Raw genomic sequence first — 18,700 nt, forward strand, 5'->3', positions numbered from 1 at the left:
GCGGGGGTCGAGAAACAGCAGCAGACGACACTGGTGCGACCCGGTGCAGCATTGTTTTGCAAATTAAAACCGCTTTGTTAAAAACCGCCGCGGTGTACACCAGATACACGCGCGGAGTGTGACAGTGACGGAGATGGACGTCGCGACGCGCATATACATATGCGCAGCGTATATATTTGTGTTGTATAAATGCGAAGCACACGCGGCAACCGGGTTTTTCCGAATCACCGGCGCGAGAACGGAACCGATTTTTCAGATAATCGTCCGGACGGGCCCGATATTAGCGGCTAATCGACCGACTTTTAATTCGGTAGCCCTCCCCGTTCGAAACGCTGCACATTAATCGTAGTAATCCCAAGGCAGCAGCAACCGACGGATCCGGATCGACGGCGGCGGCGACTAAATGTATATAATACACTGCACCGAGCGAACGCTATTAAATAATATATTATATATATATACATAAATCGTATACGAGGGACGTCTCGCGTTTGTCACGGCGAATAATTATTCATTTCCCGATGGTGTAAATTCACACATTTTTCCGAACACAGCGGTGCCAGCGCGACTTTGGAATGCTGCGCTGCGGCGGAGGTTTTCCTAAAATGTATGTGGAGAAAAATATACGCGTGTAACCATCTGCGTATTTAAGTTTTTCGATAATAATCGTGTTCAACGTATATTTTGAAAATCCATAAGTGTGCTCATCGTGAATATTTAATGAAAATGAATAACTTAACGTTTAACTGCATTTTTTTTAAAAAAACACGGGCCGCAACTATATATACCAGTTACGTTTTTTTTATTCGAAAAACGAAAAAAATGTTGAAATATGATTAGAAACCCGATTTAAAAAATATATATTTATTTATTTGAAAAGAAGTTATCTGCGGGCAATAACTCTGCGACGTATATGTAATATAACTACATCACGAGCCCCTGCGGGATTTTGACCGTAAATAATATTTTCTGATTGAAAATCGTATATCACACGCTCGACAAAATACGAACGTTTAGGCCGACGAAAATGTTCTTATAGGTGTGACGTATTGGACGACGGCTTTTTTTATGTTTTTTTTTTAAACACGGGTAGGTGGAGGGTGAGCTTACGTGGACGAAAACGTTGGTAATTAGCGACGATACGCCGTTCGATTTTTGATCGGTCATCGAGACAGTTGAGGGCCCACCAATACATGCACACACATAATAATATGACGAAAAGAAAAAACCGATTTCCTATATAATATAAAACATATAAAACACGGTGAAACAAAAGCAACCACCGCAGGTGCGGGTGTGGAGAGAAGTTAACGATTTTTAATAATTAATTTTTTTTAAAAAAAATGCTGGTCCCTCGTGTCCTCAAGAGTGTTGTTTACGGTTATTTACTGTTTAGTTTCTGTCGCTTCCGTCCGGTCAACACACCGTTGTTAATTACAATTACCGCGCGCGGAGAGTTATCCGGCTCTACACGCGTGAAAATACGAATGATGCGCGTATAAAATATTATAATAGTTTATTTATATTGTTATTTATATGGGTGTACGGAGTACAAACGAGGACGAGAGCGAATACGCTAGCTATAATATATTATACGAAAAAAAAACCAAAAACAATTTCACGGACTTACACACCTGCGATTATCACAGGTAGTTTACCTACCTATATTATATTTGTATTATATATTCTACTTTATAGATTATGTATAAACAGATCCCGTGAACGACGACGCAGTGCGACTAACGATATATAGTCGTATAAGTTATGATATGCACAAGTACCGCGAGTGTATTTTTGTATGTAGTCGGCGAGCGTCATTTTTATTGAAAATTTTTATTTTAAAGTATAGCTATATTGCAGGTAGCAATGAAATAACCGGAACTCACCCGGATCGGCGTGTAACGTATAAATATATATGATGCTATATATACCCGCGACTTGCGTATTTATGTAATACACGCGTATAGGCTAGGTGTATATAGAGGTAGGTATACACATAATATTGTAATAAATGGGTGGCTCGGCGGTAGTAATACCATCATATAATAATATTTAATAATACAAAACCCGATATCGTCGAACCCTATATACAGCGCGGTGACCCCGCGCCGTCACATTTAGAATCGCTAAAAGCTCTAGCAATTAATTCGTACGCAGACACACACACACGCACGTACAAAAGGGTCCCGCGCGGTGGCGGCGGAAAGAGTATATATCCACTGTTGTACGTGGGGAGACCCTTTGTTGTGTTCCATTAGTCGTAAAACGCATATGTAATTTCATTCCGTATTTGCTTCCGATTCGCATCCTTTCATAATCATATATCTGTCATCTTCGGTTAACGTTGTTCTTGTAAGCGCGCGCGCGCGCGCGTGTGTGTGTGTATGTGTGGGTGTGTGTGTGTGTGCGTGCGCCTATAACCCACAGAGTTCTGTTGCGCGCTTACCGTCGGTCGCAGAGGGTGTGGGACGGGGGGAGTGGAGGCCAAATTGTTTGGCCGGCCGTCGGACGGGGTGGAGGTGGAAGAAATAATTGAAGGTCCAAAACCAATATACCGCCGCCTGTACGCACGGACTTAATCACCTTATATATACGTACCGACCCTATTTAAATTATTCCATTTTGTATACATTTTATAAATACGTGGCCGAGTGTACAAACGCAAGAGTGACGTAACATTTTGTCCAATAATATGTTTTGACATTTAAATCGTGACTTAAACAACTTCCACTGCATACACACACATAATATTATATAGGCATGTGTTAATATTTTATGCAACGATTTAACGCTTGAACGGCTACAATGGTTTATTTTATACACTTTATAATATTGGCGGTTGAGGAGGGTTTATACTCTATAACATAATATTATTTATATTCGCCATTCGGATACGAAACGTCGACGATTCGACGTTTAGTGTAGTGGTTTTATTGCGATTGTACGCGCACTTCTGATAATAATGTTCATCGTTGACGGCTTTAATAAAATCCTACGGCACTTGTAGGTAACACGAAACCGTTCATTAATCAACGCTGCTGCAGTAGGTACTCACATTATTATGCGATAAACATTTACGATTGCATTCATGTAAAGTGAAATGTCAACGAGTAAAATTAAATTGCGCATAAAAATCAAACGTATAATATTCATAATATGTGTTTTCCGGTATGATATGATAATAATATTATGCCTATATAGGTATGATATATACGCACAGATCGAAAGAAATCGCTAGACTGCGTGCGGTTGCGCGCGCCGCCCTCTACTGAGATAAATCGCATGGCGTTAATAACCATAAATAAGTGTATAAAATATGTTCGAAGTACCTAGGTAGTATAGGTATGCATAATATATTATGATATACTGATGCATCGAATCGTTAAAATATAATTACCATTTATAGCGCCTATATAATATAGGTATATTCGCCTGTAACGTATTGCGTATATACCTATAGGTATTGTATATACACTGTGTTTTAGTCTATACGAATACAATTAGTATTATCGATGTCGATGTCAGGTTCATCGTGATTATATTATACATAACTATAGATTTCCATTTTGACCGTATGCAAAAAATTAAATTAAATTGTTCGGTTTGGAACGTTAATTGCATATAAATTGAATTAAACCCGGAGTACGATAGTGCAGTATTGTTATAGGTTATATACCTTGTTACATAATTTAGAGCTAACTAGAACAAAATATACACACTCGACACTTTACGGTACAATCCTGCAAATGGCACACGATCTGGCTGCTCAGCATTCGGCATCAACACTCAAATTTGGAGTTATTAACAGCGATGCTCAAATATAATGTAAAAATACTATAATATTAAATGTGCCTTCACTTATATTGATAAAAAACACTTGGAAAAGTCCTCCTCAAACCCTCATCCATGGTAAAATTGTCTACATGGAATAGATATATAGTTAATATACTAAAAATTGACTGTACAATACATAATATAGTCATCACTTTTACCCACACTCTAAACGGTATAATATTATACCGCAAACGTGTTGTATTGAACGATCAATGAAATTTAATATTATTGAACACAAAAGTATATTTTATGACTTTACGGGCGGGTGGTAGAAGGAGGTGTGGAGGAAATTGCGTGATCCATTGAATCGTAATTAAAGTATTTCGTAATATTTATACCAACGATGCATTTCCTGCAGACCTCCCTTATTTGTTCTAACTAAATCGTTTATACTGACGTCATGTTTTTTCATTACTTTTTATGCGAAAGCACGCTGTTTATAGAGCTAATCCTTCTTATTGCATTTTTTTATTACCTTACTTTTTATTTTTATTATATACACATCTCTTGCCGCCGTACTACGTCGGAAAAAAATACAAAGTATGTATTGTATTATCATATATATTATATTATTATTATTATTGAATCGACGTATAGGTATAATAATATAATAAGTACATATATTATAATATGCGTTTACATGTGTATACTCTGCTCAAAGGAATTCGCGGCGGTCGCGGTGGCCCCTCTTAAAGACGCGCCCATTCGATTCCAACTGCTTTGCGGCGGTGTGTACACATAACTTAAAAACATATTATGTCATAACAACAATAGAAAAGAGCGAAAAGTTTGTCGGCGGTGGCGGCGGCGATGGTATAAAACGGTTGTGTTTTAATTAAAACTTAATCCTTCGAATCGTTTTCGTTGTAAAGCCTTTATGCTAACGAAAACAATAATTATTGCACCGTGTAATATTATTCTCTGGGCGATGTGCGTGTAAATCATTGCCCGCGTTCGTTCTCGTCTTTTGCCGTCCGGAAAAACTCTCTTTTACCGCCGGCGGAGGGTGTTGCAAAGAATTAGCAACGGCGCACATCCATTGTCCCGGTGGTGGCATCGGCGGCGGCGGAGACTGGAGGTGATGGGTGCGTAAAACCAGAGAGGAGTATATGTGCCAACGGAAATTACGACATAAATTCACCTTAAAATGACGTTAATGAAATTTCGGTTTTGCCGCGGCTTTTAGTGCCGCAGAGGGGGCGAGAAAAATGTGAAAACCCGCTGCAGTATCAGCGAGAAATAAATATTGAAACAACTCGTCGAATACATATATATATAATATAATTATACGATACTTCTACCATGGCTATGTGTGTGTGCATAATATTACTATGTATATATACTGTGCAATGCAGTTAATAACTTTTTAATAAACTCTCTCGTCTGCTCGATGCAATATTATGTATCTATTATAAGGTCCTATTTGGTATATGAATGTAGTATGTACCTATGTTTGCAGTGTTCATGAGTATATAAAGACATGACCGCAAAAGATAGGGTCAGTAGGAAGGAAACCGCGGTTTAGTGAGAAAGCCGGGTTGGAGGGTAAAAAAAATGTATCGACAAACAAACTAAACAAATGAGCGCATCGGTTTCGTTAAACAATTGGTCAGCGAACAAATAATAGGCGGCGACTACGACGACAGAACAAATTGAGAGAAAAAAGTATAATATATAAATAATAATATATAATATACGTAGAGTCGCGCGCGAACGAGGCCATCTGTGTGTCTGTGTGCGGGTATTCGACAACAACGACGACGGCGAGAGGACAATGCGCGACACGTATTCGAGTATACGTGATCGTTTCGCCGGCCATTATAATACATATTACTATTATATTGTCGCGGTGATTTTTTTCCTCATTATTATTATTACTACCTATTAATAAAAATATTCGAAAAAGAGCGAATCAAACGGAAGAGGTGATACAACGAGAATATAATAATAATAATAAAAAAAAAGCAGACAAAAAACGACAACGTATATATTATTATAGCAGAGGTGATAAAGGAGATCGAATCGTTTGTGGCCACACACACACGCACAATTGAACCCAATAATGATTGGACCAACGGGAAAATTCGCCGCCGGACAATTTGTTCTCGACCTGGGTCTATTCAAGCGACGACGGCGGCGGCTGCTGCGACACTATTTATTTTATATTTTTTCTTTTTTACTCGATGTAATGGATAGAAGAAAAAAAAGATACATAAATATAACAACGCAACAATAATATATCAAACATGCACCGGGTGACTGCGGGGTGATGGACTTAGAAAGAATAATCGATTATGTATAGGAATTGACCGGTAAAGGTTAAACACAATGGGCCACACCGTGAAACGACGCTATGCCGGAGACGCGACCAAAACGTACAATATAATACAATATTATTATATTATTATTATGATAAAGTGGAGAGATCGACGACGTGATTTCGTGATGTTAATTTTTTACTTGCACATTCGGCGCCCGTTCGTTAATATTATATATTATTATTATTATCATCAAGCGTTATTTCGAATAGAACAAAAAACGTGTACCCAGAGAGTATCGAGTGTAACAATATATATCTATACCTATAGATTTGCCGATAACCGTATAATGATATCCTCACAAGTTTTCGCAACACAATATTTTCGTATCACCCATCTTGGAAGTGTTACGTTATAAAACTATATATATTATACGGCCTAGTGCAATAGTACGTATGCTCTGTATGTAACGATGCGAATAATAATCATACCACTACAGCTGCTGCTGTTATAGACCGAGTAGAATATTTTATGAATAAAAAAAAAAATACGGTGAGAAAAAACGTATAAATGGCGGTGGCGACGACGACGACTAATTAAAATTCCAGACAACAAATAAATGTCAGTGGTACCTACAGGTACTATATACATTAACAACAACAATAACAACCACTGCAACACACAATTAAAACCCTGTCGATAACGATTTCCTCTCAGTCGTCGTAATCCGATTCATTGTGTGCTATATTATTATTATTCAAGGCGGCGGCGACCTATGCCAATCTGGTTATGTGTCCGGTGTCGATAAGATAATAATATTATAGATACAATATTATATTCTAATAATTCCCTAGGCATTTAAAATCGCTCACCTGACATAATATTATTCTATTAATGATAATTATTGTTAAACGATATGCGTCCCCGGGGGGGGGGGGGGGGGAGGGAGCAACTATGTTTCGCGGAACTTCGCAGCAGCGGCTTAAGACATTGTAGTCGTTATATAGGTACTCGCTATACGAACTCTGGATATAAAATCACACACGTCCTGTTTTTTTTTAAAAGTTATTTGTGTTTCGTTTGGTGAAAAGTGCTCCATCACACCTGCTGTCGCTTTTTGTGTAGAAAAACATATACCTAAACTGAAATGCTACATTTTATCACTTATCTTTAGCAAAATAATTACATAATTAAAATTTATAAGAAACAAAAAATATGTTAAATCAAAAATAGATAGACAGGCAAAATTTGGGGGTAGCTTTTAAAGTAAAAAATGGTTCAGAGGTGTGTCGGTCGACGCAGACATGTATAATAATAATATTATGTAGACAATACACATACTATGCGAGTCGCGTGTTTTGAATTTTCAAACCTGGCCACCTTACAATATTATAATGCCTTATTATACTACAGCATCATCATTGATCATATCGTACACATTTAAATCCGGCACTGTGGCAGTCCCTTTTTTTTCTTTAAAACGGCCGGCGGTATGCGTGTCACACCGAAATGTATACACCAATTTGCCAAGCGTGAAAAACGAAAAGAATACCCAAACACTCACTCACGTCTAAGGAATTCTAGTGGATATATATTATAATATTATTATTATCAACTCGTCCGTGATGCGTGCGTGTGCATATTGTGCCTTCACCGCCGCCGCCGCCGGCCATCTGTCCTCGCGCCCAGAAAACGCGAGCTCCAAGAGTGTGTTGTTTTTTCGATCCGTCGCGGTGATATCGTTTTCATCGGAGACGAGACGAAGAGCAGAGGATTACGCGTCGTTATTACTTATTACATACATATGTTTGGCCGAGCACGACCAAACAGTGAAGACGACGACAAAACGCGTTTACACCCCCTCGCGCAGGATTAATATATTGCAGGTTACCCCCCACACACCACTCGTCATCGGTCGGGCGTTCGTGTGTACCTATCCATTATATGCCTATTATATTATTGCCGTCATTATAATATGTGTATCGTGTCACTCGCGGATTGCCGAGTTCGAGTACCTACGATTGTCAAGAGGATGGATCTGGTCGTTTATATACAGAAAAGACGCGTCTGCCGCCGCTTCGCATTATGTATTTATATATCGCGGACGAAATGGAATAACACTCACACCTATGCCATTAGTACAACTGGTGGTTGCATTGGGTAGTAAAAAGTATAGAGTAGTGTGGAGGTACATAATATAATATAATAGTGTGTCTGCTGTGTGTGTGCTCGAAAAGGCGTAAGAGGACATATATTATTATTTTCGGTTTACGAGAAGACATCTGGTTTTTTTTTGTGCCTTATTATTTCGTGCCCCCCCCCCCCCACCCTCGGGTACCTATTTAGCTTCAGTGTGTGCGTACGAGTGCGTGTTGAACACATTCCGAATTTCATGGTGTCCCGAACCCATTGCGCGCCGTCGATGTTTGTAAGTGTCGTGTCGGGTAGTTCGCCTTTTTTTCCCTTTTATTTTTTTTTCGCGTTGACACCGATACTGCACACTCACTCGACGACACTACAACGGCGGCAACGACAGCCGGCTGTGGGTGCGAGTGTGGCCGTGTGGGTGGAGGGGGGAGGTATTCGCGCCTAATGTGTGAACACAAAATCTCCGATGGTCTGCGCCATTCGGACCGTGAAACGTAAGAGGATCACACACGCGCGGTGACCAGAACTCGCGTTTGTGTCTCGCCGTTGTTGTCGCCGCCGCCGTCATCGTCCGCCGTTATTCTCATCGTTGTCATTACGTCGTCGTGTTTTTTTCCCCCGCACGTTATTACTATTATTATTATTGTTATTTTTTTCGCAGTTTCCAATCGTTTACCGTCTGTTGAACTTTCGACCGGTCCCTTTTTTGCCACGACATCACTCGGGGATGGCAGCCGCCGCCGCGGGGGTCAGAGTTATAAGGTGCGAAATTATGTGGGGGGAAAAAATTCGCATTTTTCCATCCACGTGCACGAAACGGCCGATGGTCATTTCGCGCTTGTGTGTGACTATACATAATATAAAATCTATATAACACACACCTATAGGTATTAGGCACCTATCTACTGTTATTATATTATATATATGATTTTTTTTTAACGACGCAAAAACTGCCATAGTTCCGGTCAAATTGTCACACTATTTTCGAGAAATGCCTTTATATATAATATGTGTACATAAAAACGGTCGGCTTCGTTGTTTATTCCACTTTGTTACACTTTGCGGATAACGCAATAAAAACAAACTATATGGAAATGCGACTGCCACATCCGGTGTACCTATGTACTTATTGAAATTGCCAAAAGAAAAAAAATAACGTGGCGGTGGCTTGTCAAAACGTCTTTTCAATGATAAATCCGATTAAGCGTTTTGAATAAATCTTACGAGCAAAAAAAAAAATCGAAATCGACCTGACAAAAATAAATTACAGATTTGATCCGACGGGCGAAAAAAAATCAAATTCTTCAGATAAAAAAAGTAAATGCCGGAGAACGGACGCGTAATTAATTAAACAAGGGAGCGGGGAAAAAAAGAAGGATATTTTTCTTTGCGTTTATAACCTTATTAAATAATGAAGGGGCTTCATCTGCTGGGGGAATGGAAAGGAGAAGAGTTAATTTAAACCCGACACGAGAAACAAATGCGGACGTTTAATAACGAAAAAATGTGTAAATGTTTCCATCTCTTGTTCGGATTCAGATTTTGCTGCTCTTTCCACCCCCGCAGGATAGGATATATTTTATTTTATTATTTTTCTTTTCTTTTTTTTTTTAATTATAAGCCCCAATAACGATTTTTCTCCTCCAGACGTTGTATAGCACCCATAACCGGAAGCCTCCTCCACTCCGCCAAAACTGCCTGTATTATATACTTCGTACTTGGTACAATATATAGCACGAGAAAACTTCTTACCCGACTCGTGTTGTGGGTGTGAGTGTTTGTGTGTGTGCATGCAAATAAAATTATATAATAATATATGATCCAAATCGTTGCCTACCTGTCAGTCGGCTTGTGCGACATCATGCACCTGCAAACAAGAAACCAAACATATAGTTTAACTAAAGTGTATAAATAATTGGTTAAAAAAAAAATAGATAAAAAAAAAAACAAAGTACAGGCAAACCCGAAATTCGATATAGTTTAACAGTGTTGCAGGTTGTTTAAAATATTGTTTTGGTAAAAAAAAATTGGTTCTCTATTTACGTTCAGATTTTCTTCCGACACACTTAGTTAAACTATATTGAATTTCTTGCGTGCACGTGTATTGTTATTATTTTACTAGTGGCGATGACGACGATAATATACTGAGTGCGTATATAGGTACATTGGATAAGGGATGATATTATGGGATACGAGCGAATTAGGAGGTATCGACGACACATAATACATATATATATACACACACATAATATTATTATATTTATCACGCATATTATAACGGTCCCTGCTCGAAGTCACCGCGGGTCGTTAATCAAGTCCCCGAAATGACTAGGCGGATTTAGATCGCGCGACACCGGGACGTCAATAAAACGCAATAAACACTATTATTCTGTTTGGAAAAAAAGAGAGGAAGGAATGAAAAAAGTCGTATGAACAATAATAACATATATTATTCAATGGTGGGTAAAAATAAAAGCGTAAAAAATAAAAAGTCACGGTTTACCGAATACTGTCAAGGTATATCATTGTGGAGTGGCAAAGGTCATGGGCGTCGAACGCCTATTAAAACGGAATGATATTATGTATGTAGGGGAGAGCGAATATTGGTCTCAAAGGTCAGCGGCAGATGTGTGCGTACTGCGTATGGCAGTGCCGGCGACAATGAAACAAACTGGTGTAAAAAACCAAAAATAAAAAAGTTTTTTTCAAATGTGTACATAGTATAGTTTTTTTGTATTCCCAGATTTTTCGAGATCGATCGACGCGTGATCGATTGATGACGTTTTTGTCCTATAATATAACTATTGTCGTTTTACGCGTCACCTATAATATTATAATATAATGTATATATTTTTTTATTTATTAACAATAAAATAATCGACAACGAAACCAATAGCGGTGATGAGCGTGTGTGCAAATGATTGTTGTTTGACAGCTTTTCGGGTCTTGTCGAAAAAATAAACGGTTTGTGCGGGAAAAACGACGACAGCGTAAACTTTAATAATCGTATAAATTATTATTATTAATCATGATACACTGCAGGCCGGCCGGGTCAAACCGGTCAGCGCGGCTACGCACACGTGTATTATTATAACGATCTCGCGATCTATATTGAATTTGATAAAAATAGTAATAATAATAATATGAAGAAGGCTTAGGTACATCGCCGCAAAACCCGGTCAGTTGACGAGACGTGGTAATATCATGTAGTTCCGGCCCGAAAAAAGCGGTGTCCAATAAAAAACCAAAACCGTACGCGCAAGTACATCACTACGAAATTTGCATTTTACATTTTTACGTACAATATTATAATATTACAACTGTGGAATCAACGGAATAAAAACCCCATAAATATAATATTACCTATGCGCGGTACGTTTGCGACTAAACATTATTACATGATAATAATATAATATGTTAAACTGTATATTATTAAAACGTATCGTTACACCTGTCAGACCGAGTTATGTATGGCTCGGGCATCTCGTATATTATATAAATATATATATGCATTACGCGTGTAGGTATTTAGCTGTGCATACATCGTACACAAGTATAATATTATTATGTATGTAATATGGTTTTCGGCGTACACATGCAAACGCGTATGGATCTGTTTTTTTTCGCGCCCGACCCGATGTCGATTTTCCGGACCGAAACGATTCGTCGTCGATATGTAGGCACACAAAAAAAAGCGTTTCTGCTTTTACCCGAAGCCCCCCGCCAGCGTCAATAAAAATAGTAATAATATTTACATACCCAATATACCTATATTATATACGTGGTATCGGGTATTTGTAATAGTATAATAATATGGCCGGAGAGGAAGACGCTCGCGGTCCAACCGCACATGTACCAGGTACCTATATATTATATACCTATACTATACCTATACGAATATAATAATATAATTTATTTTTACAACCGTTAAGTATAATATCATAATTTCGTATGGATACCACGGCTGCTGCATACACACACGCACACATAGATATACAACGAGCGTGTGTATTGTGTGTATCATATTATTATTATTTGTACATGAGCAGTATACAATAATACTATAATGTACATGTTATTATAATGTGTCGGACATGCGCGCCGCACGTATCGCATTTTCCACGGTGAACGTTTTTAATAACGTGATTTTTTTAAATTTCATTTTTTAATAATCGAACAGCCATTCCGTTTTTCTTTGGGAAAACCAAGTTCATCGGACGTCTAGTGTATAATATTCATCATTAAACGCGCACGCATACTGATAACGACCGAACCCTGCAGGTGGCCGCATATAATCTGTCTCTATCTCTCTCTCTCCAAACAGTTCGATGCTATAGCTCAGATATTTTTGTAAAATTGTAGAGCTTTTACAGCGACTGCACTCTGCACAAAGTCTCGGGTGACTTGACGTAGGTATCGGTTTGAATTCGAATTTCTGTTTATCCGAGGCCGAGATGAAGTCGGTTCGGTCGCACGAGTGACATTTTTTTTATAACCGGCGCCTACGCGCACAACACGTGAACATTATTGCAACGATAATTGCAGAAGACAGAGTGCACAACAGTATTATGCATATTACAATATATTACACTATTATGTATTGGGTAATAATAATTATAGACAGACCCAGTGCAGTGTACGACGGAAATATCCAATCACGTTTGTCGGTCGGACAATTATCGCTGTGTCGACGGAAATCGATTATATAGTAATAACAACAATATCGTGCACCCATTCACATAATATTTTATATATCATATAACTATGCGTACATAAATAGGCAGCATAATATGTAAGCGCGAGCGAGTCCGTCAGTGGGCCGCGGCGACGGCGATACACCCGCGGGACGACACCGTAGTCGGACTAAAAATCCGATTTTTCTCCTGTCCGACTGTTGTAGTTTTGTATATTCGTTTCGAACGTTGCGCGAGCGTTTCCCCTTTCCGCGTGTGTAGGTACATATATTAATATATTATTATGTCCGTGCGTTTGATAATTACAATGTGTCATCGCAGTCGAGTTAATTTCGGCCGAGTGGTTAATGACCGCCGACGCCGCCCCGAAATGGAAAAGTACAATATTTGTTGTTGTTCGCCGCGGTCGCTTCTTCTCCTCGAACCGCGCGGCGCCGCAGCAGGTCTAATACGATCTATCTTATACGATTTATCTTTTCGTAATCATTTATCATCACTCGGTCGGGGACGGCCCCTGCAGTGGGTCTCAACCGTGCGTCGTCGCCGGCGGTCACAAGACTCTCATACGCCGTGTAAAAAAGTCGTACGCAGAAATAACGATATCGCGTGTTCTTGGCCGTATTATAGTCGCTAAAAAACTCCCGCGACATGGTCGGCCGGTGACATCAGTAATCTTTTGTTCGGGCCCTTTCGCCGGATCGCGAACACAATATCGTACCTATATTTCCGTACGGACCTCTGTACGCATTATAATATTATATTGTGAAAAGGAAACGCCCGGTCGACGATGTGTGCGAAATACATAACAATAATTGTATAATAGATATGATAAATATACGAACGCCTTTTTTTGGCAAATGCATTTCATAATATCATATTATACAATATAAATTATAATAGGTACGCCCTACGACGCCCGGCGCTTGCTGTGTATATACCTACTAATATAGTATCTCAGACAATTCACGAGTCGAATATATTGTGATCGAGTAAATAATATTATATAATATTATATTGTTTCGAAGATACGGGACGAATCATCTGCTTATACCGTGTTCGAATTGTTCGCACATCGTTATACCCACAATGGATCTTTTATCCTGCAGTCGTGTAGCGGGAGTTGTACACGTTGTTTTCCCGTTTTTCTGCACGTTATAACATTATGGGAAAACTGGAAAACACTGTGCAGGCCCACCCTGTTACGCCACTTTACCGCAGAAACACATTATCCAACATAATATAGTCGCGTAGGTATTGCAGAACGTTAAAAACCATTTATGTATACACACTATAATATTTTATAGATTCGTATACTGGTCGATGTGATCGATCTGAGTCACCCTGGCCGCGATAATAATAATAACCATTTTAGTTATCTTTGCGATGACGGGGGCCCCGCGCTCAAGGTATAACCTAACCTATCGTACGTATCGTACCTATTTATATATATTATATATTATGTAATATGTGTATAAATAATACACGTATCGTACAAGACTAATATTGTTTTTGTTTAATGATTCAGGTGTCTGGATGAAAAGGACATTTTGAGGCCTCCTGAAGCGAAACAAATCATCGACCTGTGTATAATACGTCGGTGTGTATGTGTATAACACATACTCACACGCGCACTGCATACATCGTTAACGTTTAATTATTGCACTGGCGCCTTTATGTTTTCCCAAATCCATCCGTCCCACACAAGGCGGCGGCCCTCGACGTATTTGTTTTGCACCGGTTCGTATGTTATATTATTATTGTACACCGCCGCGTCGTCAGTGTTAGGTTAGGTATAGGCAGGTATAATAGCGGCCTGTTTGCCGGGGGATGTCAATCCGAGCCACCGCACCGTGTGCTCCGAAGAGTTCAATATCACAAGTCCATCAATCAAACTTCGAAACAATTATAACGCTCGATAGTAGAACAATTGATTACGTTATGATTTATGATTACTCTTGCGGCTAATGAACATTCCGATTGTGTTTCTATTCTGTATGCGATGATACCTTATATACACACGACACATACAGATATTATATCGTACCTACACATCATAATATAATATATCCACCATGTACGAAGACTGCAAAACAAAAATATATTCCCGAATAATATTTCCGGAACAGATAAAAAAAACAGTCGATCGTAGAGACTGTTCGGTTTTGTTCCGCAGCCGTTATAATATTACGTAGGTATTGTTATTATATTTCAGCAGAAGCTTTGCGGGGAACGTTAAATTTTCGAAAAGTAGACGACGACGGCAAAGTAAACGTCCAATTTCTCGTGAGGAAAATGTCACTTTAAACTGGTGAATTAAAACAGCACATAATCGTGTGCATACGACAAATATGACTCGGTCGTCAAAGCCGCGAGGCATTCAACCTCAGTGGCCTCCAATCATGACTAAGATATTTATAATAGTAATATTAATAATAGTAATAAGAGAGATGGTTAAGAAAAAAAACGTATATGAACCTATTGTTTGTTTTTCAAACATTAGACAATGGATACACCGTTCTTCGGGAATATAACAATTTTCGTAGGTATATACACAAGTACACATGAAAAATACATATATCTATAAGAATTTTAATAGAAATTATTCTGGGCGCTCCCGATTTCCATTGTACGGCGGCGACGCGGCCGTATACATTTAGGTATTTGTATTTTACTCTTTTTATATTATTATTTTTTTTTTTGTGAGTTAATCCGATTCTTTTGTCCTTGGTCACACAAAAAGTCAATAATATGATTGGGTTCTACTACAAATACATCTATACTTACTATCACCGACTCTATAGAATTACGTACATTTTGATTGTGTGTGTGTTTGTTTACAAAGCGACGTCCGATACGCATGTACCACGAATTTGTGCCGTTTCCAATACGTGAAGCAATATATAAACCAATGACAGCAGGTGCTTGTGAATAGAGCAAGAGAGCGAGAGTGAGAGAAAAATTATGTTTCTCTCTGGCACATGCACCACAGATGTGTCCACACGTTTCGATTGTTATTTGTTGTTCATCGGAAATCGACGACGCCGCGGTATACACATAATATATACGGTTGTCAGCTACATGATATTATGTACCTATTATAATATTATAATGCATCGTGTAGGTACGCGTATAAGTACGCCTCCCATGAAAAAGCAATGTCGTCGTCGTCAATAATAATATAGTGTGCTCACCATCCCTTATATAACTGTAACCGATCAACGTTGGGTAGGGAGGTGGCATTGGAGAGGCGTACGGACCAGAGTTGGGAATTTCTAGGATCTCGATGGTCGGCGGAACGATTTAAATAATTGTGTGACACGATATATGGACGATAACTTTATGTTACAACACCCGGATCGTAAGACTGAAAAATTTCCGTCGGTCGTCGAGAGCTGCATCTCTTTGCCATCAATAATGTACGATTGTATAATATTATATTATAATATATGACACCACGTGATATTGCGTAGAACCCGCCGTGAAAATGGCGTAGTATAACCTCCACTGCAAATTTCGTATATATAATATAATTCAGACAGATACTATAACGAGTTGAACGTTGCACATATTAATATGTGTCATTCAATAATAATCATACGCAAATCAACACATTTTTAGGTACATGTCTGCTGTTAAATATGACGTATACCGTGGTTTCCGTATACACGTGCCTCGTGACCATGATGATACCACTGCACGATTTTACTACAGGAAAAAAACTCGAGAGCTAGACATCTCACAAAATTCACATCGGCGGAGGCAGCCGTCTGTAAATCAACACGGATAAGACCCCGGACAGGTTAAAAATATTGTTCCGTCTCCCCGGCGAAACGACACCGCCTAGATGGTTTGTTGCGTGTCCTCGTCGCCGTAATTACTGTGCAACCGCCGCGCGAATCGGTGTGACGAAATCGTTTTCGTCGATGTGGCGATGAACGTCAACCGACGAACGCGTGCTCGGACGTAAATTATTACGCTCGTTCTTGTTTTATTTACAATGCTATAGTATACTGTTGAAATTGTTCTAACGGAACATCATACAAATATAATATAATATAGTTTACGAGCGTTTATTTTTTTTTTTAGAATGGCACTGTGCAGTCTAGATATTTATTTGCGAAACGGGTCACGACGAGCTGGCGAAGCGGACGCTATAATATTCTAAAGTAATATTATTATGTATCATAAGATAATAATAATTAAGTACACAAAATACGAAAACGCTATAAAATTTTATACTCGCACACAAACGACGGTCCCGAGAGTACATGTTATATATTATTATGTTAATGTACCTACATGGACAATAATAATATAATAATATTATTGTTATTATTTCATATTATTATTGTGTATAGTCGTACAGTTAGCTATAGTATATATGGTGTGTGTGTGTGCGCGCGCACGCTATGTTTCTTTTCTTTTTCCATACCCCCTACGCCCACCCGACCCGCACTCGGACGTTAATTTAATAATACGTTGCGAAGATTGAATAGAAAAAGAATTTTAAAAATCGCGCGGCGGGTTTTGTACCGGTTAAAAAATAATAATATACATGTGTACACCTATCGTATATTATACATACACACATAATATAATATATATGATATATTATATGACATTATCGTGCACACAACGCAATAATCATCCGTCGTGTATGGTATATACACATAGGTGTAGCGCATTATACAAATGCACGATACGCGTGTATATAATATAATATTAATTGTATTGTGTCTGCGCGCGTGTGTGTGTGTGTGTGTGTGTGTGTGTGTGTGTGTTGTTCTGTTCAGTAGGTACGCCGTTCACAATGGATATTTTACCGTGTTACGTGTATGTACAGGAACAGGTGGAAGAACGCCGCCGGCGGGCGCGTACGCGTGCTCTCGCCCGAGACAAAAAGTCGATCGGCGGCGGCGGCATGTAAGTTAGCGCTGGGCAATGGAACTGACGCGCAGATAAAAATTAAAGCTTATGTGTAGGAGGGGGGAGGTGAAGCAAACCGGGTAGACGGTTACATACAATTACAAGTACCTACGGAAGTTCTGTACACCCTAAAGGTACTGCAGGAGGGAGAAAACGAATCGTATAATCACTCTCCCATCATATCATGTCCAGGAGCTGTTTTGCCCAGTAAGTAAAATTGGTAAAAATTTTGAAAAAATTGTGATATGGATTTGTAGGAAGATTAATTGATCAAGAGTAGGTAACTCTCTAATTTAAATAAAGAAATGTGCACAGTTTTTTAATTTTTTATCTTTGTCATAGCCGGTAATAATTGGGGATACAAAAAATATGATGCAATTATGAATAATAATAACATTATTATAATGTGCGGCGTATAATTCAAACGCGTTTTAGGCGGGAAACCTCGTTGCACATTTCCGACGGCGCCGGTGTAACGTATAGGTACATACGTGAGGCATAAATCATTATATTATTTGGATCATACCTAAATAATAATGTATGCGAATTACATACTCGTGGCGCGTTTATTTAGAACATCGTCCGAACCCGTGAGTCGGATAGTGAACGGTGAAAAGGTGAAAAAAAATATGGTGGCCAAAAAAACCGCATAAATTATAATATACTAATATATATATCTATATATAATAATATATATAAATATATTATATAACGACAGGAACAACACACGCGTGACGCGCGCGCGTGTGTGTGAAGAATATATAAACTATATTAATTCATGTTTATTTGGCCAAAAAAAAATAATAATAATAATGATTCAAGTCCCGTATGATAGTGCGT

The 18,700-nt window shown here is 38.7% G+C and overlaps 1 protein-coding gene across 1 annotated transcript in view; it reads right to left on the reverse strand.

Annotated features, from left to right (window-relative positions):
* Nucleotides 1-18,700, reverse strand: part of LOC132946374 (dachshund homolog 2) — a 132,473-nt gene that overhangs the window by 82,590 nt on the left and 31,183 nt on the right. The window contains 1 exon segment of the mRNA XM_061016352.1: nt 10,078-10,107. Coding sequence (XP_060872335.1) covers nt 10,078-10,107 — 30 coding nt within the window.

Source organism: Metopolophium dirhodum, chromosome 6 (assembly GCF_019925205.1).
Source record: "Metopolophium dirhodum isolate CAU chromosome 6, ASM1992520v1, whole genome shotgun sequence".
Taxonomy (NCBI): domain Eukaryota; kingdom Metazoa; phylum Arthropoda; class Insecta; order Hemiptera; family Aphididae; genus Metopolophium; species Metopolophium dirhodum.